Source organism: Lissotriton vulgaris, chromosome 9 (assembly GCF_964263255.1).
Source record: "Lissotriton vulgaris chromosome 9, aLisVul1.2, whole genome shotgun sequence".
NCBI classification, from domain to species: domain Eukaryota; kingdom Metazoa; phylum Chordata; class Amphibia; order Caudata; family Salamandridae; genus Lissotriton; species Lissotriton vulgaris.
In genome coordinates this window covers 834,497,852-834,514,808 of record NC_141697.1, presented here as the reverse complement: position 1 = coordinate 834,514,808, position 16,957 = coordinate 834,497,852, and the positions used below count along the sequence as shown (strand labels likewise).

Below are 16,957 nucleotides of genomic sequence, written 5' to 3'. Positions count from 1 at the left end.
GGTCACTCAGGATCAAAATGAGGAACTTGAAGCCCAGTGCACATGGGAAGAAATAGACTTGGCAATAACATCTTTAGCCATGGGTAAAGCTGCTAGTCCAAATGGTATCCCTCTGGAATTTTATAGAACATTCTGACAAGTACTTAAGCATAATATTTTGCTCTTATTTGACCTGGCACGGCAAAATAATCTCATCCCAGATTCTTGGCAGAAGCCAACAATCATTGTGTTAGGAAAAAAACACAAGCCAGAACTCAATCCAGCCTCTTACAGGCCTATCACCTTGATTAATGGCGATAGCAAAATAAATTTTGAAATTTTAGCGGTAAGACTGGGAAATGTTATTGCCCCTCTGGTATTGTTACGTCAACATGGGTTTATCCCAGGAAGGGACACGACGGATCATGTCCGCCGGGTGAGTGCCCTTCTGGAATGGGCACAGGCCGCGGGGTCACGGCTGGGCTGCTCCTCTTGGACGCCGAGAAAGCGTTCAATAGGGTCTCCTGGCGGTTCCTGTGGTCTGTCCTGTGCTGGAAGGGGCAAGGTAGGAGTTTTGTACAAGCAGTTACGGCAATATATCTATGACCAGAGGCGGGGATCCGGATTGCAGGGCAGGAATCCAAGAAATTTACCATTAGCAGAGGTATAAGGCAGAAGTATCCTTGTTCACCCCTACTCTTTGCCCTGTATATAGATGCCTTTTTAAAAAGACTTGAGCTGTGTACCCATATTAAAGCGGTTAGGATTGGGGAGATGGAGTACAGGGCATTGCCATACGCAGACGACATTGCAGTTCTTACGATTGATGATGTCTCTGCCTTCCCAGTGGTGAAAGAACTAGCAGCTCAGTTCGGTGCTCTGTCAGGGTACAAGCTGAATGTGGACAAGACCAAAATCATCAGCTCAGGTATAATCTGCCCCCGGACTTTTTAGTTGTTTCAGCGGCCACCTATCTGGGTATTACAATTACAACCGTGGTTGACAGAACCCCCGACTTAAATATTAGCCCAATAATTGCAAGTGCTAATAAGAAACTAGAGAGTTACAAAAAGGGGGTGGGGTCGCACACTACTCACACACCGGCGGAAGTTGCCCCTAAGGACTCTGGTCATTGTAGTAGAGTGTTCGCGATGCATCATCTTTCGATCTTGCTATCTTCGCTGTCTTCGCCATCCCTGGACACGTGTTTCGGGTTTTCAACCCTCGTCAGCAGGGATAGGCAGTGTTCTGGGGTCGCCGATGGCTGCCAATATCTGCCAGGTATAGTACCACTCCGGCGCGTAGGTGCGGGATCCCAGGCTCGTCAGCCCGCTGCTCAAGGGAGCTTTAAGTTACAAAAAGGGGGTGGGGTCGCACACTACTCACACACCGGCGGAAGTTGCCCCTAAGGACTCTGGTCATTGTAGTAGAGTGTTCGCGATGCATCATCTTTCGATCTTGCTATCTTCGCTGTCTTCGCCATCCCTGGACACGTGTTTCGGGTTTTCAACCCTCGTCAGCAGGGATAGGCAGTGTTCTGGGGTCGCCGATGGCTGCCAATATCTGCCAGGTATAGTACCACTCCGGCGCGTAGGTGCGGGATCCCAGGCTCGTCAGCCCGCTGCTCAAGGGAGCTTTAAGTTACAAAAAGGGGGTGGGGTCGCACACTACTCACACACCGGCGGAAGTTTCCCCTAAGGACTCTGGTCATTGTAGTAGAGTGTTCGCAATGCATCATCTTTCGATCTTGCTATCTTCGCTGTCTTCGCCATCCCTGGACACGTGTTTCGGGTTTTCAACCCTCGTCAGCAGGGATATGCAGTGTTCTGGGGTCGCCAATGGCTGCCAATATCTGCCAGGTATAGTACCACTCCGGCGCGTAGGTGCGGGATCCCAGGCTCGTCAGCCCACTGCTCAAGGGAGCTTTAAGTTACAAAAAGGGGGTGGGGTCGCACACTACTCACACACTGGCGGAAGTTGCCCCTGAGGACTCTGGTCATTGTAGTAGAGTGTTCGCGATGCATCATCTTTCGATCTTGCTATCTTCGCTGTCTTCGCCATCCCTGGACACGTGTTTCGGGTTTTCAACCCTCGTCAGCAGGGATAGGCAGTGTTCTGGGGTCGCCGATGGCTGCCAATATCTGCCAGGTATAGTACCACTCCGGCGCGTAGGTGCGGGATCCCAGGCTCGTCAGCCCGCTGCTCAAGGGAGCTTTAAGTTACAAAAAGGGGGTGGGGTCGCACACTACTCACACACCGGAGGAAGTTGCCCCTAAGGACTCTGGTCATTGTAGTAGAGTGTTCGCGATGCATCATCTTTCGATCTTGCTATCTTCGCTGTCTTCGCCATCCCTGGACACGTGTTTCGGGTTTTCAACCCTCGTCAGCAGGGATAGGCAGTGTTCTGGGGTCGCCGATGGCTGCCAATATCTGCCAGGTATAGTACCACTCCGGCGCGTAGGTGCGGGATCCCAGGCTCGTCAGCCCGCTGCTCAAGGGAGCTTTAAGTTACAAAAAGGGGGTGGGGTCGCACACTACTCACACACCGGCGGAAGTTGCCCCTAAGGACTCTGGTCATTGTAGTAGAGTGTTCGCGATGCATCATCTTTCAATCTTTCTATCTTCGCTGTCTTCGCCATCCCTGGACACGTGTTTCGGGTTTTCAACCCTCGTCAGCAGGGATAGGCAGTGTTCTGGGGTCGCCGATGGCTGCCAATATCTGCCAGGTATAGTACCACTCCGGCGCGTAGGTGCGGGATCCCAGGCTCGTCAGCCCGCTGCTCAAGGGAGCTTTAAGTTACAAAAAGGGGGTGGGGTCGCACACTACTCACACACCGGCGGAAGTTGCCCCTAAGGACTCTGGTCATTGTAGTAGAGTGTTCGCGATGACAGCGAAGATAGCAAGATCGAAAGATGATGCATCGCGAACACTCTACTATAATGACCGGAGTCCTTAGGGGCAACTTCCGCCGGTGTGTGAGTAGTGTGCGACCCCACCCCCTTTTTGTAACTTAAAGCTCCCTTGAGCAGCGGGCTGACGAGCCTGGGATCCCGCACCTATGCGCCGGAGTGGTACTATACCTGGCAGATATTGGCAGCCATCGGCGACCCCAGAACACTGCCTATCCCTGCTGACGAGGGTTGAAAACCCGAAACACGTGTCCAGGGATGGCGAAGACAGCGAAGATAGCAAGATCGAAAGATGATGCATCGCGAACACTCTACTACAATGACCGGAGTCCTTAGGGGCAACTTCCGCCGGTGTGTGAGTAGTGTGCGACCCCACCCCCTTTTTGTAACTTAAAGCTCCCTTGAGCAGCGGGCTGACGAGCCTGGGATCCCGCACCTACGCGCCGGAGTGGTACTATACCTGGCAGATATTGGCAGCCATCGGCGACCCCAGAAGACTGCCTATCCCTGCTGACGAGGGTTGAAAACCCGAAACACGTGTCCAGGGATGGCGAAGACAGCGAAGATAGCAAGATCGAAAGATGATGCATCGCGAACACTCTACTACAATGACCGGAGTCCTTAGGGGCAACTTCGGCCGGTGTGTGAGTAGTGTGCGACCCCACCCCCTTTTTTTAAGAAACTAGAGAGATTGGACCACCTACATCTTTCACTTTATGGGCGAAGCAATGTCATCAAGATGTCGATTCTACCTAAATTTCTGTATCTTTTTAGGACTATCCCTCTTGAGTTTCCTCCTTCTTGCTTTATAAAATTAGAACGGGTATGCTCTAGGTTTCTGTGGGGTTATCGCAGGTCCAGAAGAGCGGCCAAATGGATGATTCTTCCAAGACAGCGTGGGGGTCTGGGTATTCCCTGCTTTCTGTTGTATTACTGGGCCGCTATTTTACAACATATGGGCGTCCTATTAGTTGGAGCTAAGGCTGATAAATCAATAGAGAGCAACCCATCTATATATGATTTTGGGTTGGGGAGTCAAGCGAAGGGCTGTTTGGTTTCGATCCTCGAGCCTAGTTACTATAAAAAGACCAGATTCAAAGTTGTGAGAGCAGCATATAAGGTGTGGAAACAGATCCGGCGGAAGTTTAAGATCTCCAATCTTACTGCATATACTCCATTTGTAGCTACAGGGTTACTCCCATCAATATTTCGGGATCAGTTTACCTTGGAATGGGCTAATAAAGGTATCAATCTGCTCGCTGGAGGACCTTCATAAAGATGGGCAACTTGTAATATTTGTAAAACTGCAGGAAGAGTATGATCTCTCCAGGGGTTATTTTTTTAAGTATCTGCAGATACGGAGCTTCTTGAGGCAAAATACGTGCAGAACGGTTTCAAATTTTGAAATTGTACCCCTGGTGGAAGTTGTTGAAAAGAAGTCCGGGTTAGGAAAGATCTATCATATCGTGCTTGACTCTTTCCCCAATGATGTGGCTGTACAATCCGATAAGTGGGCAAGTAAGTTTGGGAAGGGAGCAATAGACATTGAGGACTCCCTCATGCTAGCTATCCAGATTGTAATTACTGGGAGCCTTAGGAGACAACACTTTATGTCAATCTGTGATTTGTATCATACCCCGCGAAGATTGTCAAATGGAAGGGATCAAGAGGAGGGAAATATAATAGATGTGATCTCCAGGCAGCGGATACTGTTCATATGTTTTATTCTTGTCCAAAACTGGCTACGTTTATACATGATATAGAAACATTCTTGGCTACGATTTTGGGGATGTCAGTGTCTGTTACACCGACTCTTCTTATTCTTGGAGTGGGGAATAATACTGAAGCAGATAGTTGGGTAAGATCTGAGACAAGTTTTGTTTTCATAGCTATGACCCGTTTGTGTATTACCTCCCAATGGATCAGTTCTGATCCTCCAACCTTCTCGAACTGGCATGCAAAGCTATTTGCTACATATAATATTGAATCGTCAATATATAAATTAAGAGGACGTAGAAAGAAGGCGCTGGGACAGCGAATTTGGGCTCCTATTGCGGATCTAGTTGATTAAAGCATTGAGAGTGTTATTTCTATTTCTTTGCTGCCCTTCTATCTTAATTTCTGTATTGCTTATTTGCTTTTCTTTTGTTAATGAAATGAAATAAGACAATAATGAATTAGTTCATTCCTACAAGATATCTATATAATGATATGTAACCTTTTTTTCGGTGGCTTGACAGTCCTGTTTATTTAGTTAAATAGTATAACCAGAGATTGCTATATTATTTGTCGTTATGTTCTTGTTGTTATCTTTTGTTTCGCAGGCGTGTCGATGCCTTATGTCTTGATGCTTTAGCAGCAATATTGATTTGTGTCCAAGCTGTATGTAAGGGAACAAAAGGAAGTTAAACTCAATTAAAAAAAAATGAATTAGCTGTGACTGAAGAGTTACACATGCTCAGGTCCAGAACTGATATTTTAATGATAAGTTACTGAGTCCTGTATTGATCCAATGTGCAGATGCGCACATCTTTACATGTGTATAGGTTCTGTTACACGCCCGCTCACATTTCTTGGCAAACGGTTTCTCTAGAGCAAGATGTCATGAGATATCACTGCTGTATAGAATCTGACAAAGATGGCTGAGTGGTGCGGCAAGAGACGAAGGTGGGGAAAAGGCTCTACTTAATTGAGAACAAGACTCCTTATGCCTATGGTATATGTGAAGGGCGAACTTCGCTGAAAGGTAATGGAGTGTTGTAGAGTTTGGCTTTCAAAAAGTGTTTAGAATATGTCCATATTAAATCATTTTACAAAGCTTCTGTGAATATTCAAATATATTGTGGAACTATAAAGGACCAAATGTAGAATGTTATTTCCCATTTATATCTTCCCTTGTTTGGATGTTTCATATATGTGTAGTTATCTATGCAAATAATGTATGCTCTTCTCTTTTAAGTGACATGAACATCTGCCACTAAAGTGAAATTATTATCCAAAAGCTAGTGACATTTTAGCGTTTTTCTCTGTACGTGACTGTTCAGTAACTGGATGCTCGTTTTGCTTTTCCCAGGTGAGAGCTCGCACAGCCGGAAAAAAGCAGAGCTGTTTCCATTGAGAGGACCTGGAAAGCCAGTGGTCTACGAAGCCTCTCCAGGCAAGCTGCAGATCCACGTGCTCCAGGGCCCCACCCGACCAGTGATTGACTCCAGGTCGTTTAGAGCCTTCAACCCTCCTGGAAAGGCACTCAAGCAGGAAAGAGATTGTGATGCACATTTCCAAGTGGGTTTAATGAGACCGACACATCCCCATTTTCTCCAGGGCATGATTCTGCCTGACGGCTCGTACTGTGCCAGTACACGGGAGCTCTATCAGAGGAATGCCCAGTTACTTGCCTACCGACCGAACGCAGACCGCAACTGGATGCCATACGCCTGTACTAAATGCCAGCAGAGCTTTATTCGCAAGGGGGAGCTTATTCGGCATGAGAAAACTCATACCGTACAAAAACCTCATGTAGGCCCAGAAGCCAGCCAAAGCACTGCACCCAACAAGCCACCTATTCTATGGAAAGAACATCCGAGGTGTTCTGAATGTGGCAAGTGTTTTTCCACAGATAAAGCTCTCGCAGTGCACAGGATGATACATTTTGAAAATGCACCTTTTAAGTGTGCACAGTGTGCAAAATGCTTCTCTAACAACAAAGCCCTGACACTGCACGGTAGAGTACACAGAGGAGAGACTTTTTTTAAATGCACTGAGTGTAACCTGAGCTTTGGTAGCTTAAAGGCACTGATTATCCATAAAACAAAACACAAATACAAGCGAGCCTATAAATGTACAGAATGTGAGCAGTCCTTTATCCGTAAGGTAGATCTAATCTCGCACCAGAGCGCCCACACAGGTCACAAACCCTACACATGTCCTGTCTGCGGCCAGGCTTTCACATACAAAAAGTCATTTGAGGTACACCAAATGAAGCACACCGTAGATCGACCACATAAGTGCACCGATTGTTGGAGATGTTTTGTCAGCCATAAAGCTCTCAGTTTGCACAGACGTGTGCATACCGAGGAGGCGTTATACAAGTGTTCAGAGTGTGGGAAAGGTTTTAACAGTCCCAGGGATCTGATTTTGCACAAGAGGGCACATTTTGCTAATGAATTAGGTAAAAGTGGTGGTTGCAGTAGCAGTGGCAGCGGCGCTGGCAGTTTAGCTGGTGACGGGTCATTGCCTCTCCTGAAGAGGACACCCCCCATAGAAGAGAAACCTTACAAGTGCAAGGAATGTGACAAGATATTTCTGCACAGCGCGGATCTGACAAAACATGTAATCATGCATGCACGGCAGAAGCCCTATGTAATGTGCAATCGAATTGACCTCACCGCGCAACACTTTCGCTGGACTGGGACTGAGACAGTCAAGCTTCAAGATGCAAAGCCTGTGGGTGACAAACCCTTCAGGTGTGGAGAGTGTGGAAAATGCTTCTCCCGTCAAGCCCACCTTACATTGCACCAGAGGACTCATTTAGTGGAAAGGCCTTTCCAGTGCGACATATGCAAGCGAAGTTTCACTCAGAAATGGCACCTCACCTTACACAGGAGGGCTCACTCTCCACCACTGCAAGACCTCTATGACTGTGGTGTGTGTGACAAAAGCTTCAGCCGGCTAGCTGATCTTGTTCTGCACCAAAAGAAACATAAGAAGAAGAGACCAATCAAGTCAGAGAAGAGCGAAGAAAGTCTTCCACCAACATCCCCAGCCCTAACTCTTCAGCCCTTAACCTCCTCTCCCACCCTTCTTCCACCACTAGCTCCCCTCGCCACTGAACAGGAGTCTGACATGAGTGAAAATCTGTTCAAGTGTGGAGAATGTAAGGCGAGCTTCTCCAGGCTTGCGCACCTTGTTCTACACAGAAAGAAGCATGCAAAGGACAAAGTGTTCGCGTGTGGTGTGTGTGAAAAGACCTTTCACCAGCAGGCCAGTCTCACCATGCACACGAGAACGCATCTTATTGACCGACCATTCAAGTGTGACGTCTGCAAGCGCAGCTTCACGCAAATGGCGCATCTCACTTTGCACCGTAGGGCACATTGGCCTCCTCCGGACGAACCATTTAAATGTGATCTCTGCGCCAAAAGCTTCCTGAAGCTCGCCCACCTTGTTCTGCACAGGCGGCGGCACAAAGGAGAAAACACACCAATCAAGACTGAGCTTGAGTCTGAGCGTGACTTTCCAGCTGTGGGACTTGTAGAGCCGCAGTGTCAGCAGCCCAACACTCTGTTGACATGTGGGCAGTGCGGACGGATGTTTACTCGACAGGCACATCTAACGTTGCATATGAGGAGACATAAGGAGAAGCTGATCAAGTTGGAGGAACAGTCTGATGAGAGCATCCCACGTCGTGTGCATTTGAATGCACAACAGAAGAATCCGCCCAGTGGTGGTTTGTTCACATGCAGGGAATGTGGTGACACATTTAGCCGCCAGTGGCACCTGACCGTGCACCGGAAGGAGCACCGAAGTGGGAAGCCATTTAAATGCCGAGAGTGCGGTGACAGTTTCACTCGGATGTGGCACCTCACTGTGCACCGTCGAAAGCACTCTGTTAACAAAGTGTTTCAGTGCGGAGAATGTGGCAAGATCTTTCCTCGGCTAGGCAACTTGAATTTTCACCGGCGAACGCACTTGTTAAAGGAACACTTGCAAAGCAGCCAGAGCAACAGAAGTGACCCTCATCAACCAGATCTCGCAAGCCAGACAGATAAACAGTTTAAGTGTGTTGTTTGTGAGAAAAGCTTCCCCAGGCTTGCACACCTAGTTCTGCACCAGAGGCGACACATCCGAGAGAAAAGTAAACCAAACCCTTGTGACAAGAGCAACACATGGAAACAGCCCTTACTTGCCCAAGAAGGGATGCACACAAGCAGCCCTTTGTTTACATGCGGAGAATGTGGGCAGGTTTTCCCTCGGAAGGCTCATTTCACTTTGCACCTCATGAAGCATGCACGAGAGAAGAGTAGAGGGAAGCAGGGAGTGACTCAAGAGCACTGTCAGCTGACGTCTCCCACAGGAGAAACGCTGTACAAATGTGGGAAATGCAATAAGAGCTTTCCCCGCCGGGCTCACCTTGGTTTGCACCAGAGAGCACACATCACGACAAAACAGTTCCAGTGTGCTGATTGTGATAAACGGTTCACCCATATCGCCTACCTCACCATGCATCGTAAAATACACAAGCGGGACAAACCTTTCACATGTGAGCAGTGTCTCAAAAGCTTCCCTCTGCTAATTCATCTCACACTGCACCAGCGTATGCATAAAGATGAGAATGTCAAACCTGAAGACGAAGCAGCCATTCCACAGGAATCGTCCCCGCCACTGGAAGTGGTTGCTGCCAATGCGTCACCTGAAGATTCATTGCAGCAGAAGTGTAATGCAGATCAAATATTTCAGTGCGAAAAGTGTGGCAAAAGCTTCGCAAGCCAGGGTCGCCTCATTATTCACTACAGAATGCACACAGGAGAGACCCCGTTCAAATGCAATGTCTGTGGGAAAGGCTTCCGTGGGAAGGCCAAGCTGGCATTGCACCATCAGATACATTCCAGCGGGAATACGTATAAGTGTGGAGAGTGTGTAAGTACCTTCGTTCAGCTTGCAGATCTCATTAAACACCAAAGAAAACACAGACCGAAACCATTTAAGTGCACCGAATGTGACAAAACCTTCCATCAGAAAGCCAACTTAGCACTACATGAGAAGACACACGCAGGGGAGAAACTGTTTAAGTGTATTGCTTGCGACAAGAGTTTCCAGAGCCAAACGTGCCTTGATTTGCACACGAGAACACATTCGGACCAGAAAACGTACACGTGCAGTAAATGTTTTAAGACATTCCACCTCAGACAGTCACTGATTGCACATGAAAGAATACACACAGGGGAAAGGCCGTATAAATGTGGGTACTGTAAAAAAAGATTTCATCAGCAGGCACATCTAACTATACACAAGAGAATACACACAGGAGAGAAACCTTACCAGTGTGGAGAGTGCGGGAAACGGTTTCCTCAGCAATCCCATCTAACAGTTCACCTGCGAATTCATACAGGAGAAAAGCCGTTCCAGTGTCACCACTGTGATAAAACCTTCAGCATCAGCAATAATCTGACAGTGCATCTGAGAACGCATTCTAGAGAATTGCCATTTCAATGTAACCAGTGTGAGCAAAGCTTCGCTCGCAGTAAAGCACGGAAGAATCACCAGGGAAAACATGTAAATGGAACAATTTAAGTTTCATTTGTTTAAAGCTTCCATTTAAATACTCCTCTGGCTGCAGACCGAGAGTTTATACAGTAGATACATAATCCACGATGAACCCTTTTACTGGCCCTGCTGTTGCAGCCAAAGAGGAAAGTGTGCAAGCAATGACCTTCCTGAAGAAAGCCTAAGGGGATGAGATAATGCAGCCAGGAACCTAAGGTTAGAAGGCATTGGCGTTCTGCTTCTAGATATGCAGAGCTCAGTCCTCACACATCCCAAGAAATCACAAGTGAAACGTCTTTGGGAAGCATTAACCTTGAATGCTTTTGGGAGCCATTAACCTTGTGTGCAGATTGGTATGAGGCGTGTAGTAAGAACAGTGCTAGTCAGTTTGAAGAGCTCGAGGGTGCTGAATGTACCTTGTGATCTACAGATGTGGTTCAATAATCCCAACCCTGATTTGAAACATAAACTAATATAAATATAAACGATACGCAGAATAGGCCAACAGTAGACTGAGAAGTTGAATGAGAAGAAATCATGCAACCTGCATTTGGTCATACTGAATATTAAGACTAAGTAAATCTAAAAAACTAGGAGATAAGTATGCTTGATCTTAGCCAAAAGACTGAGACAGGATATCAAGTAATAGCTATTGAGGGGGTTGGCACTTAATTCCAATGCTTCATGGTATGGCCAAAAAAACTAAATTGCCCTATAAGTAGGTTTTTTGGGAATGGTTGAAGAAAGTCTCATACATTGTTTCCAGAGGTTTGTACTCTCTGTAGGGCTGTACATAGAGAGATATGGCCACGTAACTGGATTTGTACGTTCACGGTTTTATGTAAAACACAAGGTGAACCTCTGCTTTTTAGACTTTGTGGCCGTATTCAGGAAAGTAGAATGCAAAAGGTTGAAGCTGGTTCTACCATTTAATATATTCCATTCACATTGAAAGAATGCTTCCAGCTAGAAAAACTAAGCTTGACAGTAATATCATAATTCCATGTCAGGACTCAAAAGTATTGGTCTTGGTGGCTACACAGATGATTGTCAACTTTCAGGATGTAAAGATTCAATACACTTGAAGACTATAGAATTCCTAATGATGGTGCTGGTAAATATTACAGTTTTTGGTCCAACTAGAGGCACTACTCACCTTTGCAACTCTGTTCCCGTTCCAGCAAGAACATAACCTCCATGCTGTACAGGCAGCGTGGAATATAGGTGCAGTACTGTTCTGATCCAGCATGGGATGAACATTTCCTAACTGACATTGATTTGCTACTGCCATTTACAGGTAAGCATCAGCTTGTTGACTTTGACCCCAAGATTATAAACCCAACATAACATGCAAGCAGCATGAACCCTAGTCTAACACTGCAGTTTTCCCCTTTGCTAAAGGGTTGTCGTTTAAGGCATTGACTGATCAAATCCAGGTCACCTCTGAATGGACAAAACTATTTTAACTAATGTAAGAGCAAGAAAATGTTTTTTTTATTCATAGCAGACTTGATTCTAATGTCTCTATTGATTAATGTTACCCTGCTGACCGACATTTTTAGTTTTTTTAACTTTCCAAAAGCATCTTTATCAGTGGACTACCCTAACTAACATTGTGCTATTCCTGTGAGAGAAAATATTGAATTTCATATCAAACCATTCTCGTACAATTTTTTTCCATAAAAGAAGGGTTTTACTAAGCACACTGCTTTGAGAATGACACTCCCTTCTTTCCAACATATTACACCCCTCTCGCATCCTACATTTAGATTACCAATGTACACTTTTTTTCATCTTAAATTAGTTTTCAATTTATTCAGACCTATCTTCTGAGTAGCACCAACAGCCCACAATTGGTGGGACATTCTTTGACACTTTTGAGTTCAGATCCCCTCACAAATTATTACCTAGTGCATCAACACACCCCTCCCCTCACTAAATTATTTCACCATCAGGAGACTTGTGTCAGATCTGAAAGTACATTTTAAATGCTTTATTTGGTAAATATTTATTTTTCATTTACATTTGGCTGGATCACAGCTTGAAATATCCTCTAGCCTAGCAAGATGTTGTTGATTTCAAGCAGTTCTCAATGATGATTTGCTTACAGTCGTTGTAATAGGGATCCGGACATTGACAATTGGTCCATGTTTTCAATACTAGTAGCTATGTATTAAATTGTCATTCACAGTTGGCATGCAAGAAGACATGGCACATCACTGCAAGAAGTATCTGAAGCTATAAACCATTACATTGCAAATAACTGTTACCAAACTTGACTGCAGACTCACTGGAAATGGGGTTTTCCTCCACCACTCAAACGAAATTGGTGCTCACGTAAAGCGCTCTGATACCCGATTTCTCGGGTCTAGTTCATGCTATATAAAACTCTTTGAAAAAAAAAAACATGGGGTATATTATTAATATAGTAACTGTACAATTTCCACAGTGTTTCATTTTCCAAGATTCCAATTTCCACATTATCTACTGTTAACAACATTGCCAATGTATTGTCCAGATGCCTTATCTGGATGACAAACAGGAGTGTGATGAAAAAGGCAAAAATTGAAATTGAAATGTGAGAAGGTTGAGGTACTTTTGTGAAGCCAGCTGTGGGGGCGACAACGTTAGAGTTGCTCTTCTCATGTGCCCTATATTGAGATTTATAATTGATAAACGTATCACCTGGTCTTATTGATTTATTGGGGTGGAATTCTGCATGTTACTCTACATTCCACTGCATTCTTATGTATGATCTCGTTACACTTTGACTGGAACGCATGCCAACCTTGAGCGTTTGGCTCTTCGTTTCTTTATTCAAAGTGTATTCACTTCGAAGTATAACATTGAGGCGTGCGATATTCAACCTCATAGTTTGGAAAATAAGCCCAGATTGTTTTATTCTAAATAAAATGTTCAGTATGTAAAATAAATCATCATGGTATTTTCATGACTCTCTTGACCAACATTACGGTTTTAAGTGTGGAAAACAGGTGATGGGATGGATGTAATAGACTGAAGCAAGGGTGTTTATTGAAAAAAAAACAATCATTAAATCTTGTTTTACGTGTACTTTAATATATACATACCCCTGTCTTAATGGGACACAACTTGTTATCTACCTGCTCTTGTTCTCTATTTCTGTCTTTATACACATTTGCAGAGAGGTCCTCGTCTTTCGGCCTGGGTCTTGGTTCTGTTATAACATTCTCGCCTTCATTGTCCTTTTCTCAAGATTGATTCCCAGGACGCACATCAAATTTTTCATATGAAGCTGAAGACTGTCTTTTTGATATACGGTTGAGAATCGGTCCATTCAGCAGAGATGTTGAGAGTAAATCAATGACCTCTTTGCCCCTCTTTCTCGATTTAGTTATTACACTAGGAATATGCTCAAAATACTGTCCAGACCCCCCCCCCCCCCCCTCACACACACACACACTTACTGAGGCGCAATAAAAGGGCATGCATTACCAGTACCCTTTTTTATTTTCTGTTTTGCACTGAGAAGAGGAGCTTCAGGTGGTCCCTACTTGGCTTGTGCCTCCAATTCTAGTGATTGGTGTTGTCTCTGTGATGGGCTTGGGAGAACAAGTCATTCCCTCATGAGAGCACCTACCGTTTGTAGTCTAGAGAAGTGATTCCTGCAATGGGTGCACATCGATCTTCGGCCTTACATTGGGAGTTTTTGTCATTTTCATTGTCTGCATTCCTTAGATGTTTTCACCTTGTCTTTGGATTACACTAGTCTAATTTGTTCTGTTATCTGCTGCGTGGGGTATGCTCCATGTTGCTCTCACCTGAGCTATGATAGTCACAGTGGTGATTCTTCCAGGGCGTTTTTTCTCCATAGAAACTGAATGTGAACTTTCTCTGAGGTTGTACACATGCTGTTTAGGTTGGAGTTGCTGGGCTGTAGGTGCGAATAAGTGAGCTTTTGCCGACCCCGTCGTTATGGTCGTGTCTTCATGAAGGTCTTTTAAGCCGCAGTGTATTTCAAGGAGATCTCTGATTAACCATAATCGGCTCTTTCCCGCGCTTGTTCAGCTCTGGTTACGATCGTTTTAACAATTTTTTCCCTTGACAAATGAAGACTACTTTTTGTGTCTGCTTCTCGGTTGAGGCTGTTGGTGATCCTATGTAGTGATCTGTTTTGCTATTATTGTTTAATAAGTGCTCTGACTCCTGCTTGGCACTGTAAGCTGTGTCCTTGGAGGTAACAGTTGCACTTATTCCATTCAAAATTTGTGTTACTATTTTCAGCTGTGACATTTGATACTGTTTTTTCTGTCATGGTGGTATATGCCAACTCTTGGTGTCTTCTGAGATTCCTTCTGAGATTCCGTCTGATTTAGACTCATTTTCACCTTGGAGTATTTGAATGGAGACGTGCCACAATGTGTTTGTGGTTTGGCTGGGTGCTTTTATTTTCGTTGTTTTAGGTTTCAAGAGATGACACTTATGCATATTTATTTCTGGACCTTCATATCAGGATGCATCATACTGAGTGTCCAGTAGCTATGATTTTCCATCTTCGACAGCTTGCCTTGTTCCATTGACATTGGCAGCCTGAGTCCTGGCTATTTCTTTATGCTTCAGACTCTGGCTTTTTGGTTGTGTTCCAACCCGGACCGTCTTGTTCAGCTAGAGCTCTTTCTGTTAATGTATGGCACTACTTCTGACATCAGTGTCCTCAGAGTGGTTGCGTGTTTAGTGGGCCTAATTTCTGTTCTTTCTTGATACCCCTTATTCTGCAGTTGGCCCTGGGTTGTAGGTTTTAGAAGGCTTGATATCTGGCCTTGCAGGTATTGTTTGCATGGTAACAAAATTTGCTTTAGCTAAGAGAGAGAGAGAGAAACGTGGTATGTGCCTTGCGCTTTGTGGGGGACGAAGAGCCCATAGGACTTAAAGTTGCCATCTTAAAACAGGCTAATTGCTACAGTACAGCACTTGCATTAGATTGTAATGTACAGTACTACTCTCATTGTGTGTGGTCTAGGGTTTTCTTGATGCTCTTCGACCTAATGGCCTTTCCTTTTTGTATTTTAAAGCAGTTAATGCTAGTTTTCGCCTCTCTTGAACTCAATGTTTTTTTTTCTTTTCATATTTTACATTTTTTTTAAATTATTCATTTTGTCAATACATCCAAGAATCCTACATTCTTATTCAATGTAGTCCCATCCCTCAACAATACAACTTGATTAACAACTTACAGTGCATATTTGTTCATATCACTCAATGCAATCAATGCAATGTACATCTCACAACCATCCCCTGGCGGGCCAACAGTACCTTTATCCGGTCTATCAAATCTTATCATTCCCCCCAAATAGCCCCTGTAGACCTAGTCCGCAACTTATCAAAGAACAACAGGGCTCCCCAAAAAGTAAGTTGTTACAGGGCTCCAAATAATTTTCGGCATGTATGCAATTGGAAGCTCCTAAGCATAAATGTTCAACTGCTCCTTAAGGTTTCCAAGGTCCTTGAGCCACGCCTTCACAGTTGGTACCATCTTCCCACCCCAGTTTTTGGCCAGTAATAATGCAATAGCCACAAGTTTACGATAGCTTGGTGGAATTGCTTTCTGCAGTACCAATAAACAAACCTACGGCGTGCATGCTACCCTTTCCATAGTCACCTGCAAGATGATTTGCGTCACTTTACCCCAATATAATGCCACATTCTTACAGCTCCAAGCTAAATTTATAAAGTCAGTATTTTCCACCCCACAGCGCGCACAGCAGGAGTCTTCCCACAACCCATATTGATGCTAGCATACTGGTGTATAATTCATCTATCTGCTGGAAAGAAAATCAGCCAGATACGGACTTACTGATCCCCCTATAAACCTCTGCTGCATCAAACGAAAGAAAGAAAGTGGAACTGATGAAGGTGGATTGAATCATATGTATCCACTGAAACGTGCATCGGCCTGATCTTTTTCAGCTGGCGGCATAACCATAGATATTAATGAAGAATTTACACCATGAGATTTCTGTTGCAAGCCATTTTTTAGCTGGAATGAAGGTGATGTGAAGTGTGTATGAGTATGTTTGGTATGCAGTGACTGGATGTGAGGTGAGTGTAAATACGATTATGGTATGAGGACCCATTTAAGATTGTTAATATGTATGTATTTATTGCATCATTATTTTAAATTTGTATATCTAATGAGGATTATATTAATGTTGCTTCATTCATGTTTTGTATTGCACAGATGAAAAAAGAAAACAACCTATGGTGTTTTTTCACTATTTAAAAATGTATTTAAAAAGACGATTGAAAAACTTTATAAGAATAATAATAAATAAAAATTAACTCCTGTTCTTGTAGATTTTCTTTAACAACTCAAAACAAAGAGATAGCCCAATAAAGCTTTAACTAGCCAGAGTACTATCAGTGTTGGTCGAGTGGGAGGTACTTGTGTATATATATATTTCTGTTTTTCCCCTTTTTCTCCCAGACCACAAAATCAAAAATAAAGGGGTACCTTTGTTCCTAGAGTTACCTCCCAGCGTGTATCCTGCACTGTAATTAAAAACAAAAACAGACCCAGCACATAACACACCCCACCCACTTCAGCTAGCCCAACTTGCTAAAGACATTCCCTTCCCACAGAACTTTGTGCACGCAAATATTGTACACCATCAAAAACATTTGGGGTGTCCCCACCTGGGGGCCGCTAGTGCCTGTACATCCCCTCCCAATTACAAGGGAGGTGGCTGAGTGTTTCTATTAACTCAGCGACCAGTGTGCTCATCTACCATTTTACAGCAAATCGCCCCATTATCCGATGCCATGCATA

The 16,957-nt window shown here is 44.5% G+C and overlaps 1 protein-coding gene across 2 annotated transcripts in view; it reads left to right on the top strand.

Annotated features, from left to right (window-relative positions):
• The window catches only part of LOC147692331 (uncharacterized), a 583,942-nt gene extending 567,469 nt beyond the window's left edge, over nt 1-16,473 (top strand). For both annotated transcript variants that reach the window (XM_086938571.1, XM_086938570.1), the window contains one exon: nt 5,963-16,473. In XM_086938571.1, coding sequence (XP_086794697.1) covers nt 5,963-10,179 — 4,217 coding nt within the window. In that variant the 3' untranslated portion in view covers nt 10,180-16,473. The remainder of the gene's footprint in view (nt 1-5,962) is intronic.
• Nucleotides 16,474-16,957: the final 484 nt, after the last annotated feature.